Genomic DNA, 12,913 nt, shown 5'->3' with positions numbered 1-12,913 from the left:
TGGGCTTTTTGCAACTTATTGCAGTGTCTAACTGTCTCTGCATTCTCCTAGTGCAGTCTGGGGATGTAGTTTGCAGTTTGTCCACCACAAAATGGAAGAAACAATTTGCAATGAACTTCCCAGAGGCAGTCTGGGAGATATAATTTTCTGACTGATTGACTGAATACATGCAGTAATATACTTGTGATTTGCAGGGTATTACACATCTTTCTCTATACCTCTATTAGCTTCCTCTCCTAATTTTTTCTGTTAAAGTAAATCTGTTACCTGCTCACAGTGGAGGCATCCATTTTGTGAACTGATCAAGTATGCAGAATATCAATTCACTAGTGACATCTCTGAGGAGCTGCCTTAATAATATTCAAAAGTAATGACTTCTTTTCATGTGTTACAGGCTTGTAGTGAATTGCTTCTACATGTTAATAGATATCAGTTCAGGCCAACAAACTCTTGCCTCCATTGTGTATAGGTGGCAGAACCACTTTAAACTGTTCTGTTTTTTGGAGCTAGAATTTGACTTAAAAATAAAATGTAATGCTCGGATCAAAAAATGTTTAAGTGCATATGTCATGCAATTTTGAAAGATCTAACGTTAGAGGTACAGCCTCAGTAAAAACATAATTGCCATATGCAGTTATTTACACAGATGTAATTCTTAAGGAAATCAGCTATAAAATGTTGTCCTTCCTTTTTTGTCTCCCTGCATTGTACTTTCTGCTATAATGCTCTAGCCATGATTTAAATTACCTCTTGGTGTGGGCTGGTCATCCCGTAACCATTTAGTGCCACCCAGAAGCCTGGCAGACTTCATACAGTTTGACAATGTGACAAATAACATGGGTTGTGCACTAGTATTCATGAATAGTTGAATATCTGCCTGTAAAATGCAAGTTCATGCAGACATGTTTTTGTCATACTTGCTTCTTTTTGGAGCTCGTCTGTGGAAGATCCCAGAGGGAAATTCCAAGGAGTTAGAACAGGGGGCACACTACATCATAGCCCCATCTGTTATGTTCGTGTTGTCGCTACCAATAAATATTGTCCAATGTGATTATTGTGGTTCCAATGCACAAAGAGATTTAATAGCAAAAGAGAGCAGAGTTACAGCAAACCATGATGATGTATAAGAAGATATAACAAAATACAGGAAAGTATAACTGAATACATTACACATGCACCCCTGGGCTCAGGTACAGCTTCAGTCTTGAAGTCTGCAGTCAAAAGAGATTTAATAATGGGCTAGGGGCTTGCTTATATACAGTTTGAGTTAACAAAAATAGAAAAGAGTAATGATGTCACAATGTACACAGAGATAAACTAAGGTCTTTCCTCATTGGTCCAGGGTTTATGATGTCCCAGTAGAATGCTGGTCATCGGTCAGTTCAAAGGAGTTCTCTGTCCAAAGGAGAGGGCAGCTCACTCTAACAGTTAAGCACATGTAGTGCCTGAGGGAACTGACTAAATCCAGTTTAATTTGTAAGAATAAAGGTAAAGGGGAATGGGAACTTTTGCACTTTTCGTTGAAGAGTGAAAATTCCCTCTTGTAAGAAAATTATTGATTATATCCTTTTATACTATTTTTATGCGAGGGGTGCATCAAAAACCCATGGAAATCAGGTTTAAAAATAAAAAGTGAAAGGTGTAGGTTAAACTGTAGATGGTATACCGATGATAGTTCAGCATTAAATTGCTGACAAGTATTTGTTTAAGCTAGTGATCAAGGTTTATAATGTTGATAAATCGATTTCTTATAAATTAATCTCATAAACAGCAACTCATAAATTACCTTGGACATTCATTGTCAGGTGCAATCAGTTAAATTAACGCACATTTTGCTGACAGTTAGCTTTCTCACGGCCATATATATTTAGCCTTATAACTTTATATAGCTGAACTATGGAATCGAGTTCTATAACAGCAACTGCACATTATTGAGGAGTATTAATTGAGATGTATATATAGTCACCATATATATTAGATGATTCTCTCATATGACTTCTTCCACCCTCAACAATATGTGATATAAGAGACTTATTGGGTGCAATCAGTTTCTACACACTATTTTCATTTTTATTTTGTTGGTCATATTTCGCTGCAATTTTTATAACATATTTTAAATTTATAATAAAGGTTAAGTTTTATTTTACCTCTCAATTTTCCACCATCTTTGCATATTTTGGCCTAGTGGAGTGATTAGTGCATCGTTTCTGAACTACCCCTTTCCCTTTTTCTTTTTAAACCTAAATCCAGTTTAAACCAGCCTATTAACTTGTGCTGCATACAGTATTATTGAGTATTAATCTTAAAATTATAACTAGTAATCGCAGTGTGCGATCACTTAGCCGCTGATACCGGGTTTCTACTGGTGAAGTAAGGAATATAATAAGACCAAACACATACATTCCTTAGACCCTTAACCATAAATACCATTTATGTAAATTTATCTTTGTATAAATATCTTTGTATAAATCTTTAAGTCTTTCTAATAAACTGATGTGAGTTGGAACTTTATTAAATGTGTACTATTTACAAACGTAAGTGTAAATATAAGTGTGTGTCTTGTATTCCCATGTCATTAGACGTGGCGTACTAATTGCAATCGCACGCTAGTCCAATATTAATTAATTTAGTCGACTTCATCCATTTATTTGACTTCCACCCATCCTCTGCAATTTCATCATTGCGCAGCTGGGGGTGTGACCATGATGATGTGAATCTCCTTACCTGTACTGCAATGTCTGATGACGTGAATTGCATCATCAAGGACCTTCTCTCTTTGCAAAGAGATGCAGGATCCGGATGAGTAGGCCAGTATGGTTTGTATATTGTAATTTAGAGATAAGTGCTGTAGTTTAAGATGTAGATGTTCATAGGTGACAGATCATTTGGTGGATCTTAGCTGGTATAATGTGCTAAATCCGCCATTTGAATGTAAATTAATTTTAAGCCACTTTGTTGTGTTTTTAAAAAAAATATTTGACAGCATTGGGTTTTGCATCTACAGTAGTAAGATATGTATAACAATAAGCTTTTTTTGCTGTGCTATGGGCTTACACATAAAACAAAGTATATAAAAAAACCTCTGTAATATGTGTGTACTCTGAAGCTCCTGCCGCTGAAGCGGGGGGAAGTTATAAGATATTAACATTGCAGTGCTTTGAAATAAAATATGGGTGCTTATATAAAATGTTTTTTGAAAAAGCAAGAATGTATTCCACACACATAACACAATCCTATATTGTGATTTTCTGTATGGAAATGTCTGATCTATCTTTTGGGCTGGCAGAAGGTGAGGCGACTATGTATGAAAGGTTATTTTAAATGATATCTGCATAAATACCTAGCCCTCTTTTTCTGTGTGTGAAATTGTTTGCAGTTTTATGACACCAATGCAACTTTTTATTTAGATGTACAATTCAATCAATTACATTACTGATGGCTACATTTATTTTTCGAAATAGGTTGATTTGGTAAATATTGGCAGCTCAGACATAGTGGATGGGAATCACAAGTTGATCCTTGGTTTGATCTGGAGCATTATTCTCCATTGGCAGGTGAGCTTTCATCAAATCCCTTATATATAAACAATACATTAATTATTAAACTGTGTTTTTAAAAGCTTCTTATTCAGCTTATTAGAATGTCATCACTCATGTGTAACCTCTGCCGATACAACATGCTTTGCTTATGCTGCACACAACAACACAGTATGTAAAGAATGAGTACAGACCTAGGTAATTAGTCATATAAAACTATTTAACACAATTGTTTTCATTATATTATAGAGGTGGTGAAATATTTTACATCACATTTACTACATTATCAGAATTGCTTGCTTTGCAAATTATATGTAATTTTAGTACTTTAGCTTCTACCCAATAAATTCTGCAAGCAGAAGTGGGACAAGACTTTTGTTCATCAAGAGTCACATGTAGTATGATCATTTTAAGATTTTTAATGTACAATGTAGACTTGCCCATCTTATCTCATGGTTCTCACTCAACACGAATCAGTAGTAGAGCACATATATATATATATATATATATATATATATATATATATATATGTATGTGTAAATATTTCATCCACTGACAACGGATTAATGCATGTCTCAAACCTTGTTTTTTTTAATATGTGTCAAACTATTTTATCTTGCAGTACGTTTTCTTGAATCCTGGTTATCTGGGCGATGCACAAAATAATTTAGTTCAGGAACATACCACTTATTTATTCACTAGTGCTGTGGTTTAAGATAAACCATTTATCTTGCTTTACAGTTTCAAACATTGATGATTCTATATCTCATTCAGGTGAAGGATGTAATGAAAGGAATTATGGCTGACTTGCAGCAGACAAATAGTGAAAAGATCTTACTAAGCTGGGTCCGCCAATCAACTTGCAATTACCCACAGGTCAACGTTATCAATTTCACCAGCAGTTGGTCTGATGGATTGGCTTTTAATGCACTCATCCACAGTCACAGGTAAGGGAACAAAATCTAAAGCTTTAACTAATTTATCATTCACCTTTGTCTTGATATTGCCTTTATTGATTATTTTGGATGGCAGGGATTATGTTCAAGTTAAACAAGTTTAAAAGCTGCTGAAGTATACTTAATATACAGAAGAGATTTGCAAGTATTCTTTTGTAAATAGAATATTGCAATTACAAAGAGTAAATGTAGAAATCGGTGGTGTTGGCTAGGCCGTCACACACCTAATACATCTAGTCTCAAAGCATAATTTTTTATGCTTTAAAGAAACTGTTGGAAATGTTTAACCTGTTGTATGATTCTACTAGTAGTAGTATAGTTTAATAAACAGATTTCTTTTTCATTAATGTCACATATAATATTGCATGCAAGTTTATTCTAGGAGCAGATAGTGATGTGGTTAGCTTGGTTGTGGACAATGCTTCTAGGTCTTTTGAGAAACTGGCAACACCAAAGGTAAATGTGTTTCGGTGAATGTAATTTATATATTGCCATACTTTAAATATTTTCTTAGTGATTTCCAAATTGTATTTAGGGCTACAGTTATTGTTCACATAGAACTGTTTTCATCTACATTGCACCGAGAAGCCAATTCATGACAAATTGCAAATGACTTGCAAGTCATTACCATAGAATAACATAAAAAAGGCATATATAAATGATTGAGTACAATTGTTTTACTAGCTAGAACAGATCTTTAATACTATATAATCAGTCTAATGTTTCAGCCTCTGTGCAGGATCACTTTGGTAACTGTGATATCATAAAATTTTAGTATAATGTTGTATCGTTTTTTATTTGTCCCACTTGTTGCATCTTACCTTTAAAAGTTAGAAGTTGAATTGTTTTTTTTATTTCAGGATGAATACATTATAAAGAAAGTGATGCTCAAAAGAGGGTGACATGGAACTAATAATAATATAATTTAATTAACATTTGTTAAGGGAAGTTTGCGATATAAGGAAGCAATATAAAGAAGGGACATGATACCATGATAGCATTGTATCATCATATAGATAGGGTAATAAGAAACAGCATTATGTTGTTGTTTTTCTTCTCTAATGAATAAATCATGTCCATATGAATACTATAATATAGACAAGTAAACAAATTAACTGATTTAATGAATTCTTTATCATTACATTGCCAGCAGTAGGTTCCTTGTTTACCAATTAATTATTATTATTTCTAGATATCCGATAATCCTGATTTTCATAGACAGACAATGGGCCTGATTCATTATGAAAATTAAAGCCAAAAATAGAAGTAACTTTGCACCTTGCTGCAATGGAAGGGGAGCTAAATTTAAAATGTGATGGCAGATTAATAGTTGGGATAGGGCATGTCCTAGATCAACTTTAAATTTCAGTGTAAAAATAAAGCTATCAAGTATTTGTGTGCTACATGAAAAAACAGCCAGTATTTAACTTATGTGCAAAATAATAAACTAATTTGTCCCCCTTGCATTGTAACATGGTTAATCCAGGAGAAAATGTACTCATGTTTTTTGCCTTACTTTCCTTAATGAATCAGTCCCAATATGTTTTGGCCAGAATGGCCAATGGCTTGGCTATCTGTGGGAGTTGCATTGTCAAGTATAAGTGTGGTTTTAGTGATTTAGGCATAGCTTGGAAGGATCTGAGACAGGAGCAGGCTGGGCTGGGGGAAGCGGGGAATCTGGCTCCCAGTCCAATCCATTAGTGGGCTACCTTTGGCTGGGTCACTGGGCCACATGCATTTTTTTTCTTTTAAAAGCTCCTAATAGGCTACTGAGTCCAGGCGTGTCCCCGATCTAAAATTTGCCAGCCCTCCCCTGATCTACATGGGCCGTTTCGATTATTTTTTATTTATTGTCTATTTTCTAAAATGATGGGAGATATATTTATAATTTTGATAATCTATTCATGTGTGTATATTTTGCTGGCTTAATAATCTTTATTAATATTAATTATTCAGGCTCTAATTAATGTATTTTGATATACTTCTATCAATTTATTATTATACTTGTTGAAAATGGCTCAGAAAATAATTATGGTGTAATAGATGACTTGTATCACTCAGGTACCTATGTGTAGTTTGATTCGTTTACTACCTTTAGTTGGCACAATGCTTCTAATAACATTTTAAATGTTTTTAAGTCTTGCATTGTCTTGCTTAGTGTTATATATTAATTTATTTAAAGTGATTACATCCGGCAGCTCTACATTTCAGTGATTTTGCTTTTTAGTGTGTATAGATTTGGGTTAAAGTATTTTCATGGTAATGGACTCTGCTTTATTTGCTCATTATTATGTGAACAATTCTTACAGTAAGCAAAGAATATTTTTTTAAAGTAGTGTGCTCCAAGCACAAAGTTTATACCGAAAAGGTCAAACTCTTGGGAGTAGACACTGATGTAGCCAAAATACTGACCTTTTCACAAGTTGATGTTTGTTTTGGCCTGCAGGGCATTTGCTGATGTATGTTTTTTTTTTTTTTTTTATGAAGAATTGATATCCGTACATTGCAGGTGTGTGCAGAAAATAGTTTACATATTTTAACAAGTTGCTTGTCTGAGGTAATCCTTATATTCAGTTGTGTTTTCTATGTCTCTTATGCATTCCAGCTGGGAAGACTTTAAAAATACTTCATGATAGTTGTACAAGGGAACAAGGGATGTTTATTGAGAACACGTGAAAAGAATGCTCGAAGTTCACACTGTGCTTTTAGTCGAAATACTCACAAAAAATCTTATTGCAAAGGACAATTCATTATTACTTTGGACAGTTACATTATGCTTGAATCAACACAGTGATATAGTTATGAATGCATAATTCTAATTTTGATAAGCATAATACATAACAAAATTAGTCAAACGTTTGGTCTGTTTATCCAAATATTTACGGAGCCACTTATATGTGATAAATATTCCTTTAATGTTCATAGACTAACCAATTCATATTTGAGTTTTCACTGCAACATTGGCTTATCTAGTGTGACTATGGCCTCCATTTTACAGTACCAAACTGGCTTTTAATGTATCCGGACTGAGCTATTTGTTTTAAAAATGTTGCATAGGGTATATAATGAGAAGCCCGTATTTTTATCAATACAATTTGCTTCTGTTTTGATGCTTTTCTATATACACAAAAATAAGTCTATGCTTAAAACCTTCATTTATTAGGTTCAGGGGCTTCTTTCTCTCTGCTTTCTCTCCCTACTCATAATAGTTTAGATCTCTGACTGAATAAAATTTAATTGATTTGCAAATATTGATAACTTTAAATACATGGGAAATGAACCCTTTCCTGTATATCTAGAAAGGAGATAGGCACAACTTCTCCCAGCATGTTAACAATAATGTCAAAATTTTAGTTTTTCCAACGGATAGCGCCGCTATGGTCACATCCTGCAGGAAAAGGTAAATGTTTCCATATTTTAGTTAGTGGCTAAGGGTAATGTGACAATTTAAATTTGCTGTTAGTCTTGTCCCATAGTGTGATTGTAAATTGGATGGTGGGTATAGAATAGGGCCAGTCTGGGCTCTTGATCTTCGGCAGCAAGGGAAGTGTGCTAATACTTCTGCAGGTGGGAGTTTTCATTATCAAAGCACTTTTTGCAACCAGGTTTGGAATGCCAGGAAATTATGATTCATTTGAGTAGAATCGAATTAATATTGCAAGTTTTTTTTCTCTCGCACACAAAATCATTACATAGTTTTTGCAGTGAGGCTAATATTGATAACAATACTGATCCCATGATGGAACAGATATTACAATCTGGATATGACATTTATTTTGAGTGTGTTGATTCTGTCAAAACAAGAAAGGAATAATGGTTTCCATTTTACTAAATCTTCTGAGATTATTCTCAATATGAGGGCATAGTCAACTTGGTATAGGTGGAAATATGTTTTAGCTATGGAGATTCTTAGGTACTTAATTGTCGTAGGGCACCATTAGAATTTAAATTTGGATTCTAGGTTAGAGAGGATGTGCTGGTTAATATATAGTGCCAATGCCGATGGTTTTGAGTTATTCATTTTGTAGCCCGATAATGTATTTGTTAAGTTCTAATTGCAGATTTGAGAGTGATATTAAAGGATTTGACAATGCAAGAAGGCAAGAAGGATATTGTCTGGGAAATTTTGCATTGTTGGGCTTCTACTTGTATACCTCTGATATCACAGTTTACTCGAATCTTAGGCGCCAGGGGTTCAATATATAAAGCAGAAATAAGTAGTTAAAATGGACACCCCTGTCTTGTTTTATTTCCCAGCCTGAACTGATCTGCATGCAAGCAGTTAATCACTCCCGAGGAAGGGTTACTGTAAAGGACTTGTACAGCCTTGACAAATTTACTGCAAACACCAAAAGCTGATAGCGTTGATCATATAAAGTGCCATAATATGTTATTGAACACTTTTTTAGCATCAAGTGTGACATGACTGAGGGTAGTTTAGTGTTATTAATATTATGAATCAGATTATTGTTTGTCTATTTAGTATGATCCCCACTTGGTCTGGGTCAATCACTGACATTAGGACTCGATTAAATCTGTTTGCCAGAACTTTGACAAAATGCTTGAAATTTATGTTCAGGAGGGAAATAGGTCTAAAATTAGAGTACATTGTGTAATCTTTACTATGTTTGGGGATTACAATTATTCTAGAACTTGCTAGATCTGGATAGAAAAGATTCCTATTGTCATGAGCTGCTGTGATACTGGCGACGACTCGGCTGCTTATTCTGGCCGCATCCTGCTTCTTCTCTGACAGTCGGAACGTCATTTTTGGCCAGGGCTTCCCAACTTTTACCTAGACGACCGAGATGCTGCTGTCGGTTCACCATGTCCCAGCACTAGGTCAGAATGCTGGGGCGTATGCGCGGTGCTTATTAATGAATTTTTGTTGTATATCTCAGGCGCCACACAGTGCACTCAAGAATGACCATAAACAAAAAGACAAATAATTGTCAAAAACATTTTTATTTTTTTTCTAAAATAGATTAAATAGCATATCGCCACTTGAAATTGAATTTATTAATATGAACTGTCTGAAGATGATCATCAAAAAAGTAGTAAAATGATTAAAAAGTATACAATGTTCAAAAAATATTAAAACTCCGCACCGTGAGTTCTCACATATCCTTTAGTTGTTTGTTAGATATTTATCCGATACTTGATAGAATACATTCAGATCTCCTTATCCGGATGCTTGTTGTATGTATCTTCCGGCAAAGCCACGCTGAAGATACTGAGTAATGTGTTAGTATGAACTTCCTGGTTTGTTGGAACGCATATGCGTTCCAATATGTGAACTTCTGGTTTCACCGATTCTTGATATTATTTGTAGATGGTATTTGTAGATGTTCTTCATAGCCTTTTTTCTTATATAAAGGGCTGTCGATTGAATTTCCCGTAGTGTACTTATAGAGTGACCACTTCGATTGTCACTTCTATTAAAGAGTAGTGTTTGGAATGCACCAGGTATTTCAGTTCCCAAACTTCCGGTCTGGCGGTCTAACGCCACGGCTTCCAGAATGTATAGATCTTATTCCAAAGGTATCAGATGTTTAAGATGTATGTAGGAGAGCTTCGCATTCATTCCAACGCATTTCACCTTTGCAGGCTTCCTCAGGGATTGGGAATTTCCTATAAATTGGCTCTTTTCAATGGTTGATAGTATATGACGTCAGTTAACACGCCTCTTTTTATGTTAATGAGCAGGCTTGTGGATAAATAAATAATCCATAAATATTGCAGAATATCTTGTTCAAACTAAATAATTCCTTATAGATTGTATTGGTAATATCAGACATATTAAAAAATCACTTTATATAAAACTTCCTAAATCAAAATCTAAATACATATGAGGTCCTGAAAGAAGACCCGGTTGACAAATATACAAAAGGACTGAGAGAAATCTTAGACCCAAGTCTGGAATTAGGCATCTTAACAAGAAATGAATATGATTATTTAAACATTAAAACTGAATAAACTGAAATAGTGAATGCAACAAATGCAGGATCTTATTAGCAAAAGCACCTAAAGCAAGAATATTGTCATTATACATTACAGCAAATAAAGATACACATAATAAAATCCAAAGAGATTATAACAATTTTTAATGACAACTTACTCCTTCTGACAGTGGTTTTTAACAAATTTCCCAAAAATATATATAAATGTTCTTATATAGCATAAGCCACGTTAACATTCATACCCAAACCAAACAAACCACTGGAAGAGGGGATCAATTACAGACGTCTCTCGTCTACCCAGTTCAGACTGGATTCAAAATTGGAAGAGAATGAAGAGACAACACATGTGGACTGAGAAACATCATATAATACAAACAACCAATGGCTTTGTTGGGGGTCAAGAAAGGGAAGGCATTCCACAGGGTTAGTAGTGAACTTTTCACCAAGTTCTATTCAGATTTGGTTTCTCACCATAATTCATTAAATATGTTAAAGCATTATATGCATGCACAACAGTAAACATTAAAGCAAATGTGGTGTTATCAGACAGAATTTCACTAGCCAATGGGACAAAACAAGGGTGTCCATTGTCTCCTTTAATATACGTATTAACCATGGAGACATTAGCTTCAGCCAACAGATAAAAAGGTTATATCACAGATGTTAAACTTGAAAACATTTTTATAAAATCACTTTATTTGCACACTACACCTTGTTAATATTAAATAAGTGATTACAATAACTAACATTTGCAATAAATGAAATAGTAAGGGTTGGAAAAGTGTATTTTTGTAAAATAAATGCAGCAAAAATGAAAGCTATGGATTTTTCTTTGGTCCTTAAACTAAAAACAAACATTGAAATATTTAATTGGATAATCACTAACCTACCTTACTTTATTATTAGCTATAATATTATAATTAAACTAATAAAAATAGCAATACATTCAGTGGCTGAAGTGGAAATTTAGATTTGGCTGTATGGAATATGTATGTGAATAGAATTTAATAGTTAGACAATGAAATCAGTAGAAGTGGCGGTATGGCATAACACCATATAGCAGCCCCCTCCGACCATTGACTAAACCAGGGTTTACCAAACCCAGTCCTCAGGGCTCCCTAACAATGCAGGTTTTCTGGATCACATGTGACATAATTATACCACCTGTGGATCTGTTACAATGTGTCAGTCAGTAATGAATACACCTGTGCTCCAGCAAGGAGATATGGAAAACCTGCACTGTTAGGGAGCCCTGAGGACTGGGTTTGGGAATCCCTGGACTAAATAATCACACCACTATCACCCTTCACTTCCAACAAAATTAAAGCTCCGTTGCTAGCCAAGCTACGGAAAGATTTATGTTGTATATATGTAGATTTATGTCATATGTATACACCTTGGAGATCACAGGTAGGTAGGATTAATCTAATAAAATCAACAGTGTTAGCAAAAAGATTTAGCTATTTCAAACATTACCTAACTGGATTTCAAAATGTTTCTTAAGTTGATTACAAAGATTTATTTCATCCTACAAGAATTAACTGTTCAACTATATCTGGTAGACTAGGCCTACCAAACAGTCAACAATATTATTTTTCCACAGTATTGAAGAGAATGGCAGGCAACTAACATTAATAAATACTCCATAAAATTGCAAGAAGCATGTCTATACAGTTAGGCATCAAATACTACCTTATGATTAGTCCACGTCTCAAGGTATGGGACGAAATGGCAAAACATGACAAATTATACACTGGAATTTAATCCCTTACCTCTATAAAGGGAAACCCAGCTTTTCCTCAAGAATGGCGTAGAACTACTTTGCCTCCTGGAATCAGAGAAATAAGTAATAATCACTTTGTAGCAAATGATAATTACCTACCTTTTAAAACTCGTCAAGAAAAAGAGAAACTGCACAATAATGAATAGTGGAAATTTGTATAAATTATATATTTTATTCCGTCTTTTAGGAAAAAACAAGATGGCCAATAGAGATCTTACAAAATTTGAAGTGCTAATTTCCAGTTGAAGGAATAAACCAAAAATTCCAAAATTATAAAGTAATTAATAAAGCATTTAGAGATAACGTTTCATACCATTTCAGTAGATGGGACGGTTAGTTAGATAAACAGGTCTAGCTCAATGGGAAACTATTATTAGAGCTATATATGATTCCTCTCATTGCATCTTAATCTTAGAAACCAATAATAACATTTTGTATACTTGACACAAAACTCATGCCATGTTATGAAAAATATCACATAAAAATACCCACACAATTGCTGGAAATATAATCATCCCAGCAGATATATGGATATATGCCTCATATATGTCAAAATATTTTCAAATTCTGGGAGTAGGACGTGGTGATTATAGATAGGTTTGCTGGATATCCATTACTAAAAATTCCAATGTTGTTATTGTTTTATGCAGATTTGTACATCTATTTAAAATGTAGGAC

The 12,913-nt window shown here is 34.2% G+C and overlaps 1 protein-coding gene across 8 annotated transcripts in view; it reads left to right on the top strand.

Annotated features, from left to right (window-relative positions):
* Window positions 1-12,913, top strand: part of DMD (dystrophin) — a 1,967,742-nt gene that overhangs the window by 479,148 nt on the left and 1,475,681 nt on the right. For all 8 annotated transcript variants that reach the window (XM_075200299.1, XM_075200300.1, XM_075200296.1 and 5 more), the window contains exons 5-6: window positions 3,462-3,554; window positions 4,311-4,483. In XM_075200299.1, coding sequence (XP_075056400.1) covers window positions 3,462-3,554; window positions 4,311-4,483 — 266 coding nt within the window. The remainder of the gene's footprint in view (window positions 1-3,461; window positions 3,555-4,310; window positions 4,484-12,913) is intronic.

Source organism: Mixophyes fleayi, chromosome 2 (genome assembly GCF_038048845.1).
Source record: "Mixophyes fleayi isolate aMixFle1 chromosome 2, aMixFle1.hap1, whole genome shotgun sequence".
Taxonomy (NCBI): domain Eukaryota; kingdom Metazoa; phylum Chordata; class Amphibia; order Anura; family Limnodynastidae; genus Mixophyes; species Mixophyes fleayi.
The sequence above is the reverse complement of the archived record's forward strand: the minus strand, read 5'-3'. Positions and strand labels throughout refer to the sequence as shown.